Source organism: Athene noctua, chromosome 2 (genome assembly GCF_965140245.1).
Source record: "Athene noctua chromosome 2, bAthNoc1.hap1.1, whole genome shotgun sequence".
In the NCBI taxonomy this organism is placed as follows: domain Eukaryota; kingdom Metazoa; phylum Chordata; class Aves; order Strigiformes; family Strigidae; genus Athene; species Athene noctua.
In genome coordinates, this window is record NC_134038.1 from 110,537,995 (window position 1) to 110,556,888 (window position 18,894).

The 18,894-nt window shown below is 38.1% G+C and overlaps 1 protein-coding gene across 10 annotated transcripts in view; it reads right to left on the bottom strand.

Annotated features, from left to right (window-relative positions):
* KMT2C (lysine methyltransferase 2C) overlaps positions 1 to 18,894 on the bottom strand; it is a 201,583-nt gene that overhangs the window by 130,705 nt on the left and 51,984 nt on the right. For all 10 annotated transcript variants that reach the window (XM_074899892.1, XM_074899899.1, XM_074899900.1 and 7 more), the window contains one exon: positions 8,645 to 8,783. In XM_074899892.1, coding sequence (XP_074755993.1) covers positions 8,645 to 8,783 — 139 coding nt within the window. The remainder of the gene's footprint in view (positions 1 to 8,644; positions 8,784 to 18,894) is intronic.

Sequence of the window (18,894 nt, forward strand, 5' to 3'; positions counted from 1 at the left end):
TACAAATTATGACTACGACCATTTGCCACGATAATGACAGCACTAAAGTTAAAAAAAAATTGGAAAGCATAAAAATAAAAATCTATTTCATTCACACTTTGGGTTGAAAAAGAAGGTGAACAGGCTATCATTTGATTTTTTGCTATGAGTTAGTTTGTTTTCAAAGGAATTATGCAATAATTTTCCTCAGTTGTCTGGAAATGCCTTCAGGATGTCTTCTTCACACACACTTTAGCATTTTTGAAAGGTAAAACTGAGAAGTGTAAAACCCTGGGTTGTGTCTGCAAAGTTGTTACAGAAATTTAAAATGTTTTTAGCATCTATTTTTCACAATTAAAATTAAGCTCAACACAATGAAAGAGTATTTGGGAGCAAAACAGAACTTCGGAGCAACGTTTGTACTGATTAAGAAAGCAAACTGACGAGAATTGGTCTTGACAATTCTCTTCCCACCTAACCCTGTTAGTAGTTTTAACATATGCTAAAAGACTAAATTAAACACTACAGGGGACTTACTGTTTATTTAGCTACACCAAGTTGTGCTAATGCACAAACTACTTTGCCTTCTCTCTCATTTTATGTTGTGTTATTTAAAGAGTAAATTGGTTTTCTCCTTAGTGAAGATGCACCATTGTATCATTTATGTAAATTCAAATCAAGACCCGCAAGCTGCATTTTAAATGAAAAAAATATTTCTGGCTTAAAACAATGCCACAGGGATGCATCAGTGTGAATTCTAATATATGTGAGATACTCACAGAGGTGAAGTTATTCTAAAACTCGGGATTTTAGATTAAGGTTTTCATCTTAATCTAAATATTCTGTAAATATCTGGACTTCAGTAATGAAGGTGGCTTGAAAGGAAACTACGGAAACTACTGAAAACTCATTAGGCAATGCATAACAACTTCAAATGGATAGACGGTTACCAATCCCATAAATCACGCTTCTGAATTAACAATACCAAGGATAGAGAAGGATGAAAAATGCAACATGGAGATACCACAAAGAGAAAGATGCAGAAGTTCTCAGCTGCAGGCTCTATTTAAGCGTTTGACATGCAAAGTGTTCTCCTTCCAATAGGAAACTGAATCACAGAACAACTTGAAATTTTGAAGTGGTTTGACACTATTACATGGAGTTGGTTTTGAAACAAGCATTTAACTTATACAGCACAATTCCTTTAAAAAAAGGACGGCAGGAGAGTATTCATAGGAACTTCAGGTGAAGAGTTTTAAAACTTTAAGTTTTCACAAAGCAATTAAACTGCATTAGACAGTAATTGCTTTCCAATTTTTTCAAACCAGCACAGTTGGAATTCTACAGCCATATAATCAACTTAATGACACTCCTCTCATTTGAAAGAAAGAGAACATTACCCTTCAAACACCAGCACCAAAACAACACATTTTACTGACGTTTTAAAATTTAAAACATATTAAAATATGCTCTTATTCACCATCAATATGTGTCAGGTTTAATTTAAACAAATGTTTAAAGCTCAGTTAGGATTTCATGTACCCTAAATGCAGGAGAGGTAGCTCAGTTAGGATTTCATGTACCCTAAATGCAGGAGAGGTTACCAGAATGCCAGTGCTGAATAAAGTGAACTTAGAGGTCTACTCGAAGGCCATCTAGAAATCATTCTTTAATTTCCATCTGAACTGATGCATAATCTCTAACAGAAATCCCCTATAGAATGCAACTGTGAGCATACCTGAAAGGTGATACTTCATGCAATTTTGAGAGGTGATTTAACCTCTGAGTGATAAAATCCAAAGAATAAGAAGTACTGTGGCCTGTATCTTCAGTGTGCCTTTTTGCCCAGAAAGTATTGTCTGTTGAAGACAAATTCCCTCTCTTGGCAAATCAACACAGATCACACACCAAAACCACATAAACCTCTGAGAGGTAGCAAGCACCTCCTAGGAGGCAACATTATATGGACACTAAGTAAGGTCTTACTACTGAAATTCAACATAAACTAAGTTGGCTTTAAATAGCAGTTTTTCAAGAAAGTTTCATCATTGTTCAGTCACATTAGGGAATGGAAAAACATGCTCTTCTGCATAATTCAAAGTTTGTATTTCTTTCTTTGGAAATATGTTCACAGAAGAGATGAAATACCAACAGAGTGGGGCTCTTTACTCAAAACTGTGCGGGGTCAGATTAAAGGTTCATCCAGCCCCATATGGTCAGTGTTAGAAACAGGATAAGCAGATACACAGGGGATATTAAAGAGCAGGGCAAACATATGATACTACCATGCCTTCCAGTACTTTCAGTTCAGGGCCTCCCTCTATCAGCTGTGATTCCTATATATTCACAAATTCTCAGTTTCTCTTTCATGAACTTGCCCAGTCTGCTTTTGACCTCACGTAAATTTTCAGCAATCCACAACATCCTTTAGCAAAGAATTCCAAGTCACTCTATACAACTATGCGTTGTGAAAAGAATCACCTCCTTTTATTTTGCAGCTAACCCTTTAAAGTTTCACTTGATGATCCTCAGTTTCTTACATTAACAGATATACAGCCACCTTCCCCATGTCACCTATGATTTTGAAAGCCCCTTATCTTCCCCCTCAAATCTCTTTTACAGACTGAAGGGTCATAGCTTACTTAACTCCCCATAGGAAAGCTACCCCATGTTTTTGATCCACGTTTCTGCTGCTCTGTGAAACTTTAAGTTTTACTGTATTCACTTTTGAAGTTACTGAAACTCTGTAACTCTATGAATCCAAACTCATTTCTCCAAATGTTTCTAACCTCACCAAGTAGATCGCATGTACTCAAGTAAAGCTTTAGCACATCAAAGCCACAAGCTCAAAACTCTCTTCACTAATTCTCTCTCAGTCCCTATGTGCAAGCAGACTCCATACGAACCATCCTTACCCCATGAACGGACATCCTTCCAGCAAAGGCTACAGACATTCACATGGATCATCTCTGCAACTACATCTTAGGGATGCTGAGAGTCCAGATTTTGTCATTTAAACTGCAAGTACTTTCAATTAGCTGTGAAATGGAAGTGAAGGAAGGAATGATGAATGAACGGGCAGGGCACAACAGAGGGCTTGCTGTGCGAGGGAAATGGAAGGTGATGGAGAAACAGGACAATTGACTGTGGGAAATAATAGAGAAAGCCACAGGAAGCAGTAAGAAAACACAGTCTCAGCTGACAATGAAAATGAGCAAGAAAATGGAGAAAGAGGTGTGAAGAAATATCCTGTCATAAACACTCATCTGGGAGCCACTGAAAATGGAGGGCAGGAAAATGTAGATCAGGTGAAGAGCCAAAAAAGAAGAAAACACAACTGAGTGAACACTGAAACAATGATTAGAACTGATGAGCAGAGACTAGGATTAGAAAAGTAAAGAGAATAGGAATATGATGAGTCAAAGACATGAAAAAACCAAGAGTCTGACAAAGAAAGCTGGAGGTGAAAAAAAAAAGAAAAAGTGAAATTTGGAAGAAATGAGAAAAGGCGCTGTATTCATTCAACACTGGAACAGAATTTAAGATCCCCAACTCTTACCAACGCCTGTGATTAACATGTATCTGTGCAATCCCATCCACTTCTGAGCTTGGTCTACATGGAACACTGTGTAACAAACACTGATATCAGTCCTTCAGCATGGTCTGACAGACTGTGAGCCATGGGATGTGTCTGTCTGTCTGACTGCCATCTCTCAGAGGAAAGAAAATCTGTCCAGTCAGTGAACCGCCAGCGCTAGGCTTGCTGCCCACTACTGGCAGGACAGCTGCAGGTAAGCAGCAGGACAGACCCAGGGGGAGACAAGCAGCCTTAGTAGGATGGGAGAGAGACAGAAAAAACTGCCTAAAAACATCTATGAGAGGCTGAGAGTGGGACTCCAGAAACCTAGAGCACCTGCTCACACAGGGCAGGAGACATTTCTAAGTATGGTTTCTATGGCTGGACCATTTTAGCTAACAGATTAATTCAAGGATCAAAGGTCCATGCAACTTAAAAAGGCCCAGTCATTATTTTCACTGATCATGGGTGTCAAATCCCACAAGGTGCAAGTTCTACATGAGAGCATTAAACACGTTATGGTAACAATGTCAATTGTTCAACCTAAGAAAAAGGCAGGATTAAGGATGCCTGTGAAACCTTTCTTTGGACCCGTTTGTGCAACATTCCTTCTGTGCTTCAAGAAAGATGCGGACCATCTGGAGAGAACTCAAAACAGTGAGAAGAATCAGAGCTCAAGAAAACATCATGTACAAAGAAAGTATGAACAAATTTGGGATTTCTATTATGAGGTAAAGCATGCTGGGGAATTAAATTGATTGCACAGATCTATCCCCCATTATCCTTGGCAGATGGTACAAGTAGTAATGGGATAAACCGTGAATGAGGAGTGTGGGTTAGATGTGAGGAAAGTGTTCCCAACAGTAAAAACAAAAAAGAGACTGGAAGGGAATGTTTAGGGAAGATCTGGAGTTTCTGTTATTGCAAGATTTAACAGCAATTTATGTAAACTTCTGTCAGGAATGACTGCTGTAGATAACTGACCATTTCCCTAATCAATGTATGAACAGACAGGATAGACAACCAGTATATACTTTTTTCTCATTTTTCAGCGTGTGGTCTTAGTCTTTACCTACTGACAACTTTAAAATTGTGCCCTGAAAGCCAAATGAGTAATTTCACTCTGCACTATACTGGTCATTGATATAATGCTGAAATAGTACTTTACTACACAAAGGAATGCCATCCCCACTATGCAGATGTAGAAGTCAATCACTGACTTCAAAGAAGATACTGTAAATGCTTGCATGGATCTAGATCTGAAAGTGTAAAAGCAAAACTCTGCCATGATTTCAAGTGCCCTGTTTCATGCATAAGGTCCATCCACTGCAGAAAGAAGTCTCGTAGCAAAACAAACATTCACATAAAACTACAAACTATATCATAATACATGTGCATGAAAATAAATTATCAGTTTCAAAATTATTCTTAATACTGGAATCTTCTAAAATATGTGCTTGACTTTGCAACTTTAACTTAAACCTACTTTTAATATTAAGTATTTTATCTATCTTCCTCCTGCCTAAAGATCTAGCTGCTTCTTCCATCACTGCAGTGTTATTCTGTCCAGATTATCTAATCTCTTTGCAACTCCACAATTTATTTTTCCACTGAGTAATGCAAGTTTTGTAATGTGCTTTCTTTGAAGATTAGAAAAAAAAAAAGGAACAAGATAAAGAAGTTCACATCTACTTTTTCACTATTTTCTTTGTTCACACAATCAACAGATGTTCATCAACCACTTCTTTTTAATGGAATAAAAGCACCCAGCCCTCCATCTCCAGACTCCAAATCTGATTTTAGCAGCAGCAACAAAATAAGGAGGAACAGTGCAATTGGTCTGGAATGAAAATTAAATGCTTTGTCCAATTACAAGTGAGTCAGGAAAGCAGGAAGGTGTGTTGCCAGGGTTTTTTTATAGTTTTAGTGACAGTCTCACAGGAGCAGATATTTAGCAAACCAAACTATCAGAATAAAAAAGCTGTGTGAAAATCTCAACTTCTACTTGTTTATGAATGTTCTGCCTTCATGATTATGGCAAAAGGACTGAGAATGTGCAATTAATGCAATTTACAGTCTCTGAAAGTAGATGGAAAGTAAAATTCATCAAAAGGTGTTTTGTTCTTCTATGAAATTGTGTTTCTAGGCCATTCTCGTTAGCTTTTAATGCTTGGAGTTGACAATGTGGGAAACAGAGGAGGAAGGTAGAAGTGGGCTCTGCTGTAAGTCGCAGCCGGTTTCTGGCTGCTTGCCTGCTTCATGGGCTGCACTTCCCCTGCTCTCTGCAGGCAGCACAAACCAAGGGAGCAGATTCCTTTCGAAGGAGCTGGATTCCACTCAGCCATAAGTCCTGGGCTGACAGAAGCTTCTCACAAGGCTTATAAAAAGAAAAAAGGAACAACCAAAGGAAAAGGCTCCAAAACCCATGATGCTCATGATATATAAGAGCTGGCAGGATTACTTTTACCACTGCCAGGCTGGATAGTTTATCTTTGCTTGACGTTATTGCCCCTCCCCACATGTGGTCAATAATTCACTCCTTCTGAGCATACACACACACATGCTTCACCCCTTTCAGCCTCCATACCCAAATATGGCTCAGATCCTGCTTATTTTAATGGTTTTTAGCACACTGCTTTCTGAGCATTAATTCTAAATCTGTTACTAAATTCCTCACCCCAATCCCATTTGCAGTCAACAGTTCTCTTGGACTCCCATATCCCAGACCTCAAAAAGATTCCAACATTGACCATCTTCTCTCCTGCCTTTCTCTTAAATGTTCTCATTTAGTCTCAGTCTCAGGAAGGATCCAGAGAAAAATACGACACATGCCAAGCTTTGGCTAATCCCTCAGCTACCGAAATCCTCATCCTAGTTCTGATATATCCTACTATGTTAAAATCACTATTTTTCAGTAGCAAATTATTTAATCATTTCATGTAAGAGACTTCATTTTATGCCCTGTGTCCTGTGCTTCTCCAATTCCTTCATCTTCACTACCAAAGACAGAAATTCAGAATTGTCTTATACTCAACTGTGGAAAAAAAGTGATGCAAAACTAGGTCCACCTACACCTGCATCTACTTCTGGTGGAGGCTTTGGTTCTTTGCTGTGTTCTAGGCAATTTATACACTGTCTGTTATACTTCCATAATTCTCCTATGTCTCCTATACCTATTTTTAAATGTATAAATATTTCCATTGTATTAAGTTACTTATACTATAAAATAGAAACAGAAAAGCTTACAAAAATTAGATTAAGTTGATGAGTATATATTATTTGGAAATCAGCTTCAAAACTACTCCCAAGTTACAGGTTTAAAGTCTCTATGAAGTCACACCTTATCCTAAATCTTGATACATTTCCTCCCACCAGTATACAACCAAACGTCAGTGTGTGTTATTTCACATGTTGTATTTTCTCTTAAGAGAACAGAGTCAAGCCACTGAGAATCCACTCCTCCACCCCTGCATGGCACAGTGGAAGTGTCAGCACAACACAGACAATGATCCGGATGATTGATCAAGAAGTAACAGAGCAGAAGAGGCTTTCTTCTGCTAGGTTTCAAGACACAGTGCCAAAAACCCCCTGAGATCTACTTTTTTTCCTCATTGTTATGAGGACATAAATGACTTCTGCAACTACCACCAGTTCTGCATCTAAATCTGGAACAAAAATAACATGGGGTCAGAGAAACCTATGACTCCCAAATAATTGCTTCACGTCTCCTTAATACATTTCTTTCCAAGATGTCAGAAACAGAGTCTGATCACTGCTATTGTAATTAAAAATTAATAATAATTAGCTTTTCAATGCTTTGATCAGCCAAAGCCATGGGCCCATAACAGCCTTTCAATCTTGCCTAATTGAAGTCAACACTTCCAGTTGGAAGGAAGCTGAGGGCAAATAACGACTGGTGCAGAACCATACAAAATTTTTTTAGAAGGCTTGGCCAGCTTTTAAAAAACAAGTTTATGGCTAGGAAAAGCACTATAATCAACTATTCATGATAACAGCAAGAAAGCAACCTTGAAAAGAACAGAGCATCCATGAAACAGCACTAAAACTTTTGCAAATGATCCAAACCAGGGTCAAATAAAGAACCAAAACAGCTGTTCAGTTCAAGTTAGTTGCTCTACATATCTACTGCAATTTAACACCAGCTTTGGAAAATTCCATTAAAAACATAAATTTTTGTGTATTTCATTCAGCTATACACACAAGATCTATTTAACTGAAATTCTCTATAAGAAGGGAAGTATCTCTTGGAACCTAAGAAGTTTGTGAGCATGTAAAACACGAAAATTATATGTGCAGCGAGTAGATGAAGGAATTTTTTGTGCATGGAAAATACGATCTGTGTTGGATTAGGACGAAGTAAAATGATGACGACAATTCTCTCCAAGTTTGTCAAAATATATTTACACCTGTAACTGTCTGGTAACTGGTTAACAAGCAGTCTCTGCAACAGAACAGAACCACTGGGTTAAAAGCTGTTATCAGGCCTTCAACATAGAAACTTGGCTAGAATTCTGTGACACTATTTCAACGGTGATCACAGACAATGTGTTCTGGTTTTCCTCAAACAATGTAATTAATACTTTCTCTGCTTTTTGTGTAATTTATATCGATGAAAAGTTAAAAAAGATACAAGTATTATTTTCTGTATTATAAATTCTGAAATAAGGAATAACCCAGTAGAAATGACAAGATATGTTTTACTTTGTTCCTAAAAATGTAGACATACAAGCTGAAACTTCAGAAATTACTTTATATTGATTTGCTAAAACAAAAGCTTCAGTAGCCACATTTTATCTCATATCACTTATGTCTGTTTAAATTAAAACAGCTATATGCTGCAAATCCAAAGGTTTACCAGCGTAGTCTGAGGACAACACTCAAGGAACGTGCTTTTCACCTTGATCTCCCTATATGCCAATTAAGCCATCAGTCTGAAGCACAGGCTGCTGTTGCCACCACTTCAAAGCACCAGTGGCACGTCCCAAGCCTGCGCCCTGAGCACTCTGCACCCCATTACCTGACTCCCAGCCCTGCCTTGAGTCAGCACGGGCCTCCTTGCTCACTAACCTGGTTTTAGCTTCCACACCCACAGAGGCAGTGGAGCTTGCAGACTCCTCGGATACTGAGTGCTGAAGGACTGGTGTTAGCTGCTTGGTGCTGTCCACTTCTGTTTGGGCATCCTCTTCTGCAGATTGCTCTTTGACTTCTGTTCAAAAAATAAGAACAATATATATTTATTTATTATTTTATTTACTTATTTAGACTTTAAATACATCTATAAGCTTTTCTTTGTGCTGCAAACATCCACTTTATGTATAGATTATCCCATGTAACTATGTTCTCAGACACAACAAAATAAAAAGAGTAGGAAAATACTACCCTTCACATCTAGCTAAAACATGAAACTCAATGCTTATAAAGTTATTTCCGTAACACAGTTTACCAGTAATGAGGAACGGGGCAGGGGGAGCATTGTTCAGTGACAACCTTTTCACACAAGGCTGCAGTTTTAGACATTCTCATTCTCTCTGCATCTGCCTTTGTGCCCCTGCTCTGCCATTCCTGAACAAGCATCAGGGTGAGTACACTAATCTGGGGTATAATAAACCTTTCTTCCTTCCAGATGAGCTTTAACTTTGATCAATTCCCTGCACAAGTTCATTCCTGGTTACACTAACTCTATGTTGGCACAGGGTTGAGGAGGCAAAGGAAGGACACAGTTTATGTCAGCTTAAACTTCACTCCAAACTGTAGGAATATAAGCAGTTTTTGCAACATCCTTTTAATTCAGATTACTTCATAGACAGAATTATATACATCTAAAGCAGACAATGCTACTATTTGTCTAGAAAGTTTGGTTTTGCTCAGAAACACAAAACAACAAGTTGCCACTGTCTGTACAACTTAAATGCTCTTCCCATTTGGTTTCCTCCTTTGCATGGAGTGAGTCAGGTATTTGCCAGGAGGACACGGCAGCGCACTGCTCCAACTGCATCAGAACGCACAGGTAACAAGCACAAGGATCAAGGCTGCAGAGCAATAAAATTCAGTATTTCTGTACTCCTTCATACTTTGATTTCGAAACCTAAATAACATACAAATCATAGGACTCTGGCACATGTTCTTTGGTATATCCATCTTAAGACACTATTGCCTTCTCCTGTCAGCATCTATGCCTGCTATATCCATCCAGACCAAGGACCCGTGAGACTGGGCTGCACGTCACCTAAAACTTACAGTGAACGAGGGTTTGAGCTGAGAGACCAATACATACAGCTCTTTCAAAGAAGTCCAGTTAGAGTAAAGCAACAGATTATTTAGAAGATTTAAGCAGAAAACACATTCACTTTTAAAAAAAATTAATTAACATGTCAAAATATAATCAAATATTGCAAAGGATAAATTATTCCAGTGGAGAAATGGACAGTTAGAAGAAACTATGACATGGGTGGGCATGCACAAAACCCTTCTACTTTACTTACAAGAACAATAAAAGAAAAGGCAAGTTCTTCGAACATAAAACTGCACAACTTGGTCTGTAATACTGAAATTATATGCAGTGATATGAATTATATGAAATTCTCCCACTAGAGCACACAGAGAAGAGAAAATCTTTGATGTACAGAAATTGAAGTAAAAATTTTCTTTAACCTAGAGTGAACTCATTTAGGAAAAGAATGTATAACATTTAAAACCCTCAATGAAGGCATCTAAAACATACTGAAGAGAAACACAAAATTAAGGAAAAAAGAGTGAGAAATTCCCATTTACGACTGGGTGTGCCAGATATTTATTTCAGCTGGTGTAAACTGGAATTGCTTTACCTATTTCATTTAAGCTACTCAGTAACATACATCTGAAATGGTTTTGGACATCTGAAACATCCAAAAATGGTTATCTGTCTGAAAGACAAATGGCTTGTGTTAAACCCATTCCAACACCCTATCCTGAAAAAAAAAAAAGCTGGACTGTCATTTGACACTAAATAAATATTCTGTTGGGAATACATCCCCCATGATAGTAAATGGCTCCATATAGAAAGCAAAACAAAGTAAACCGAAACCCCACACCCTTAGCTTTTGACACATCTGAACAAACAATCCCTGCAATCTTTTCTGGACAAGGACTCCTGAAACAGGGCAGCATCCAGCAGAGCCATTCATAATAGTCTGTTAGTGCATTTCCAAAGTATGTTGGATCTGAAGGATAATTTTGTGCAAGTAACCCCCAAATTTCTAAATAAAATCTCAATGCAGAGCGCGAAAAAACCCACAACACGGCCCAGGACAACCACGCATGAAGTGTTTAAGGAAGACCACCAGAAGCTGTGGCCTTGCTCTGATCCACCTTGGCAACTTTATTTAACCTTGTTAAACTTCGCAAAAGGAACTCTGCTTTATTGTGTGCCTGCAGAAACTTTCAAGTAAGCAAAAGCCATTTACTCTTTGCCAGCTTTCATCTCATTATACATTAATGGGCAGCCATTACCCTGGAGAGGCAAAGTTCACGGGCACTAACTCATTCTCAAGAACTCTGGACTGTGTGAGAAGACACAGATTGTTTCACTACACACTACGACTATATGAGCTTCCATCCTTATGGTGCTTTTTCCCCTGCTGTTTGCTTCTCTTGAAAAGAAGGGACCCAAATTATACTAAATGAGACAAACAACATCTCAACTGCTGTCTCTGCAATAAACCAAACTGTGTCTCAATATGCCGTTGGAAGACTGAAAACATGGTGCTCACCAAACAGAATGAAAATAGCGTTTATGTTAGTTGTGCATGTCATACTTCAACTTTGTGAAAAGTTTTCCAACAGAAGTAATGCATTTCACGAGTCAAACTCCTAGGAGATGGGGGTCTGGCACTGGCATGGCAAAGGGACAGCAAATACCCTCATCATTGCCTCAGAGACGTTCTTGGAAGCATCTGGCACAATACATTAACTGCTTTTCACTGTATTTAATGAATGTTCATCAGACGTGGTTATGGCATCCTACTTTGAAGCTTCTGGGAATGAAGGAACCATGAATGATTAATAAATGTGAACCTCATTTGCAGATTCATATATAAGGCTTTATTTTGCATCCTATTTTCATGACTGTTCCTGTCACAATGAAGGTCTTGTCCATGTATAATGAGTTGGTAGGGAAACTGAGAATTAAAAAAAAAAACAACTGCACAATTCCCAAACGTCTCTAAGTTCTTTTTTTTTTAATGTCGCTATCCGTTATTAAAACATGAGGAAAATACTAGGAAACACAGCATTTTAAAAAATTTTTTTATTGAAGACAATTACAGCAATAGTTCTTTCCCACCTAACTGGTAAGGACAAAAAGGCTTTATTTTCTTATTAAAGGTTAAAGGAAATACCCAAAAGCACAAGGAGTAAAGTTCCTATCCACATAGGCCATCAAAAGGGTTGAGACTACCATACACTTTACAGCTCAGGTACATTCACAGAAACACACAGTTGAGGCTAGAATGCAGCCCGCAGGTCACCCTGTCCAACCCCCTGCTCAAACAAGGCCACACAGAGCCAGCTGCCCAGGACTATGCCCAGATGGTTTTTGAGCATCTCCAAGGGTGGAAATATGAAATAATAGCAAAAAAAAAAGGAACTGCTGCCTAACATAGACAGGGGACAGATATGTAGGGAAGTCGCTGGTATTGATAAGATTTAACGCAGTATTAAATTTCTCTTAACACTTTCATCACATTTGCCTAAATAAAATGTCTACATTGGGCTCAGGGTTGAAAAGACAATCCTTCAGTTTTATGCTGTTTAAGAAGTAATTTGAAATTTCTCAAATGAGAAAAATTATCTCTACAAAGAATCCATATTTTAAGCATTAAAAAATTTCTTCTCTGAATTGTTTTTATTCCTCCTTCTAGAGCGGAATGCAGTGAATACTCAAAGAAAATAACAAATATCGCATACCATTCTCAGTTATGTGGATTACCCACCTTCCTAATAGTTGTTGGTCTCCTTACTTGCAGGTCTTAATAGAGATTTAAAATGTTCAGAGTAACAACTGTGCTGACAATTTCCTCTTTTCCTGCTCTATCTTCAGATGGCTCAGAACCCTTTCCCCATGTAAGAGATATGCATGGGACACGCAGACTCACATTTGGAAGCCCCAGTTTTTGTAAGCCCATCCGTGGCAGCAGTTCCCTGGCAGACAGTCACATGCATGCTTGTGGGAAGGAGGATTCTGGTGATGGCTGGAATTTTATTACATGATCACAGATTTCTTTGGGGATGTGATGAAGCAAGAGTGATGAAGCAACACCAACTAAAGATCTAAAATGTTCTTTTGTTACAAATAATCCTTTTCTGTTTTCTAGTAATCACAAGACAATATTCTACAAGCCACCTGAGTAAACCTACAGCAAGATAAGGGGATACATGTGTGGACTCTGCTATGGCAAATCAGGCAAAGATAAGACACCAGTGTATCCAAAAGTTGGGGTTTTTTTTAAAGTTAGAAACTACTTTCCAAGTCAAAACTGAAAATATTGTAAAAGCTCTGCCACAAAACAAATCTCCTCTAAAATCTTGTAATATTCAGTATACAGTGACACTGAAAAAAACCAAGCAAAACAGCTGTCATAAACATTAAATAAATATTCTACTACTGTTTAGATGCAACAAGTTGACTGTTTAACCAGTTTGCTGGTTGGGACTCTACTGCCAGACTGGCAGAAAACAAAGCAAATGTCATGAGCTTCCAAAGCTTTCAGTAAGAACAGGAAGTATTGCAGGCTGGAAAATGCCAGTATCGCCACACACAGCAAGGAAATTTCAGGGGTCTCAACTGCTGCTTACTGAGATGTGGTGCAAGAGGGAGTAACAAGCGTTTAACCAGAGGTTGTAGGTGTTATTTCTGCACAAGGAAGAGGTAGTGCTGCATCACAAAACATCAAACGGGACAAGGTGTTTTATGCAGCCTTGTAGGGTTCTACAGAAGTACAAGCAATTTCAAAATATTCTAGTTCTAGTAGTTTAGACAGATGAAGAAACCAGGTCAGTGTAGCAACAAAATGAAAAGAAATCCTAACAAGGGAACGTAAACTATGAATTTAAAATGCTTATCTACTACTGTAATTCCCTAGTTTCACTCACTGTCCCAGTTTAGGACCAAAACAAGTTTCCACTAGTCAGAGTTCATAGTTACTGCTCTGGACACAATTTCATAGAAACATCGCCTCTCCTGCTAGTGTCTGAGAAATTCAGATTGGCACGCACAGTGATCACTTATGGGTGAGAAATCCTTCACATACTGTAACTTCGTATGTATAGGTTTTAAGCAGCTGAAGACAGAGGAACAAATGGACAAGCTGCAGCTAACCGGTCCCGTGCAGATTACCTGCAACCCCTCCAGACAGCAGCAAGGCAAGCCAAGGCATATTGAAAGACACACAGAGAGCAATGGCTGCTACCAACTGCCACCGCTACTTGGGCTACGCTGAGTTTGTAGACATCTATTCTTGTCTGCTAAAAAACACAACCATGGCAGAGAAGGAGAAAAAACCATACTGAAGTTTGAGTGTGATGGTAAAAACTACATGCACAAACCATTTCTCCACAGACAGAGTCATACTTTCTTCATCTTAAGTCACGACTGTAAAATTTTATTCACAACAATAAAGAACAAAACCTACAACTGTATCAGAAATGTTTTTCTGGGTTTTTTTTTGCAAGTGCTGCACATGTACTTTCTTTTAAAACCACCACTTACCTATTTTTTCCTATCTGAAGGACATCACAGTGATTTTACTTACTGCAACAGTTATTATACAGAGATGAGAAGAAAGCCTGCAGTTATTCTTTTTTGTACATTTCAGTGTCTATTTTGATACTTTTCATTCAGACAGGACTCCCATTTATTAAATAAATTTTATACAGAAAATTACTTTGTTCAAATGTTGTACCAGTTATAGAATAAAAATAAGGTTTTCAATGCAGGACCATTTAAACCATAATTTTGGTCATTCTAAACATAAGACACCCTATTATAGATAACAAACTCACAATGATCCGTGATTGAGGAACTTTCTAAGATAGGGGTAGTATTCAGCAGCACTAATCTGATTATTTTTCCATTAATTTCTTCAGGACTTTTTGAAACCCATGTAAATTTTTCATGCCCAAAGCATCCACTAGCAATGAATTCTATAATTTAAGTAGATGCCAAGTGCAAATGTACCTACCTTTGTGCTCTGAACATGACCTGATGACCCCTAATTTTTGTGTTGCACAACAAAATGAATCATCATTCCCTGTTCATTTTCTCCATATCACTCATCATTTTGTGGGACTCTATTAAAATTCCTCTCCGGCCATATCATTTCAGGCTGAAGTCTTACCTTAACTGCTCCCTGCACAGAAGCTATTATTTACTTCTCATACTCGCTGTCCTTTCCTGTACTTTCCCAATTACTGTTCATCTTTTTGGAGAAGGGGAAGCAGAACTGCACATGGCATTTAACATGTAGTCATGCCAGGGGTTTATAAAGCAACAGGAAAAAAACCCCTAAACCCAACACACAAACCAAAACACTACACTGATGTTTCTTTGTCTCTGATCCCTTTGCCACTGATCTGTACAATTTTATTTTGACTTACAAAAAGCTACTGCAGTTCTTAGAAGAACTACAGTACCATTTGTTCAGGTAGCAACAGCTATTTGAGATACAAATTGGTGATTTTCTCCTGCATGTTCTTTTGCATGCACTACTACTGATTTTAAGAGTCTTTCAGTTTTCTGTAGTCAGTTTTCAGTGCTTTGCAAGTGGGTACCTCTTTTATTACACTAAGTAAGTTTCTTTTACCTGCTTTCTTCCCTTTTGTACCTGACCTAGGAAAGGATCACCAGGGCAGATGCTTTATGGGACTCCAAAGATAACCTGGTTTATACTATTATTTTAGTTAGGTGAGACTGGGGTCTCAATTCTTCTAATATTTCTTCTACCAAACTGGAGAGGAGCTAGCCTCAACAAAGCATCATCAAAAAATGGAGAGGGATCCATAGGACTAAATCGTACACAAAACAGCACTGTTTCCAGTGAGGAAGAGAGTGTACAGCACACAAGATACATGTTAGTATTTTAATATATTTGACTGGTAATGTCAACGCAAATTCTGCCATCATGTCACTAATGACATAGCAGCAGTACCAGCACTAAGCTTCGGGGCAACTGGAAGGTGGAATATGCTGGGTCCTTGAAAACTCCTTCCAAAAGCTGTTGGTCATGTTTAACAAAGCATAGTTTGATATCAAAACTGCAAAAGCAGTACTGAATAAAAAAAAAAAAAAAAATAAAAAAAAAGAGGTTGCATTTTAGAAACAACCTCCACAATGAAAAACTCAGTGAGATTAGAATTTATTGGGAAATAACAGATTCTACCTACTACAAAATATCCCACCTGCTCTCAAAACACCCGAGACAGATGTATCTGTCAGGAGGAAAAACAGATTTTTCTAAATGGCCCATTTTAAGCCTGCATGATGATAGATGTTATTATCGAGTAAGCCTCTAAAGATTTGAAAGCAAATATCAACTAACTTCCTGTTTTGTTTGGTTTCCTCCTTTCAAAAAAATTACCAGAATACAATGAAAAATAATAATAAGCTTATAATAATAACAAGAAGATGCTTCAGTTCTGTTAATTTTTCCAGTGGCTGGACAGGTAGGAGTCAGCTGCGTAAGAAAGAAAAAACTACTCCTTTTATGGGGAGTACTATTAATTGCATTAAAACATATGCAAGGGCATTTTAAAGCACATATTTGCCCCAAATATTTATCAACAAATTTAATCTACAAGCAATGCCCTCAGTGGTGTTAATTCTTCCTTTCATTAATTTTCAGAAGTGGTAAGTGATACAGTGATGAGGCCTAAGTATCCGTCTGAAAAGCACAAAGTAGATTTGCTGTTAATGAGTTGATGAGAGCTTTTGCCACTGATTCACCCAAACCAGGACTTGCTCTTAGGTGTGTTTTACTTATCTTACTGGGAGGCTCAGGTCAGTATGGTTCATACTAGTACATAAGGTGACTGCATTTTCTTTAATAAGTAGGATATTGCAATAATTTTTTTCTCTAGATAAGTGCTTTTCAGGCTGCTTCAAAGCTGATGAGATTCTGAGTTAGTCCAAAATTCTGTGTCAGCTTCTTACACAGATAACTTGCCTTCACCAAGAGCATTTGTTTCTGGTTTCTGTGCTTTGCACTATTACAAAGGAGACTGGTTAGAGGAAGACTTCAAGGAGTTAATGTCATGTTTAATAAGAAATCAACTGGCCAGGCAATGCCTCTGGGTCTGAAAATAACATTACAATGACAATAACGCAGGAAAGGAGCTACCAGTTGATAAAATCATAGAGATTCTCTTATGTATTTATCAATTCTGAAGCCTCTAGACACCACAGGGAGGTAACGGTCTGTTATTAAGTACTAATTTATTTTAAGAATTGGTTGACATGGTACAGATAGTGAACAGAATACCCGATGGATTTACTATGAGTTTCCCAAGACACTCAGCAGCTAAACTAAACTTAATTCATTGCACTTTTTCCTAGATCAAAATCTGAATCTCAACATTTTTATGTAACACAAAGGAAGAATTACAGACTCTAGGATGAGTTAGTTGGATATTTCACAAGTATTCTTAAAAAAAAAAAAAGTGAATATTGAAAGAATTAACACAAGAGAACTCAGTTTCAGCCAAATTAAATGCAGAACCAAGAAAACATCAAGTACAGAAACTTGCCGAAACTAATATAAGATGGGGAAAAGAAGCAGAAGCTAAATCTTCATTAGTAGCAGAGGGCCACCAAACCTACAGAAGGCTCATCAGGAGATTATTTGTTATGTTACTTCTTTCTTTAGATTAGCATATTTTGTATTTGCATATATGTGTACACACACAGGCACATGCTTTACAGACTTCTGTGTTTTAGTTTGGGCGTTTTTGTGGCCATCACAGAGTTATACTAATCAGAAGAAAACTCCTCTTATGGAGAGGACCAACAAAAGGGGACCCACAGGAAAACACAGTATTCTACACCAAACTATATTTTACCAATAGCCAGAAAAGTGGAAGGTGTTAATGGATGGAAGGTCTTGACAGGACCAGAAGCAGTGGGCATAAACTTAAACACAAGAGGTTCCCTCTGAACATCAGGAAACACCTTTTTACTGTGAGGGTGACTGAGCACCGTAGCAGGTTGCCCACAGAGTTTGTGGCATGTCCAAGGATAGAGATACTCGAAAGATGTCTGGACACAGTCCTGGGCAACTGGCTCTTCATGATCCTGCTTGAGCAGGGGGGTTGGGCCAGATGGCTTTCAGAGGTCCCTATTAACCTCAACCATTCTGTGATGTTGTGGGTGCTAAAATGATGGGAGGGATGGGTAACTTCAACACTGGTTGGATAGAAAAATGCCAGTGTAAAGTCACTGGTGGGAACCACAGTGAAGAAAAATGGAGTACTTAACAGACAACTGGAAAGACCAATACAAAGTTGAGAAGCAAAACAGTCACTAAGGGATAAACCAAGAAAATCAGCGAGACAGGCTGGTGGGTAAAGGAAAGGAGTCTGTCCTGAGGCTGACAAGAAGCTGAAAGTTTAATGATTGAGTAGAAGCAGGTGCCAGCACCATTTTTTAGGAAAACATTGACAGCTCCAAACAGACCTTTTTCCCAAATTCAAAAATTTCCTTTTTCCAATTCCAAATCCCTCCTCTCTTTCCATCCTTAAGAATTCTATGTTCATTTATATTAAAAGCACACATAGCACTTGGCAGAAAACGGGCAGGGCTCAGAAATCACTGTAGTTGGCAGGGATAATGACCCATACTGAAATGATCAGAGCTTACCCTGCTTTGCTTCCAATTCTGCCCCTTTTTACATAGGAGATTATGGAATTTTTTTAAGGGTAGAATCTTGTTTCCTGGACTGCCATTAAAATGGCCATACCTTAGAATTACAAAAGAGCCACTTGAGAATTATTTTTTTTTTTTAACAGATATTTGTGTAAACGTTACAAATTGAAAGAATGTATAATGTTTAGTATTTACATCCTCCCTTACTTTTTTCCCCATAAAAGATTTGACAGCTAGAAAACAACTCTTTATACTTTGTGGGATTATATGGGGCATCTTCTTTTTCCCTTCCTGTGAGGAAAGTTCTCATTCCTCCTGCATTGCTTCCTTCCCCTCTAAAACTAGAACTCATAACACTGAATACAACATTTATAACATGGCTTCTCTCATTTAATGAAAATTAATTAATTCACAAAAGCACACTAGT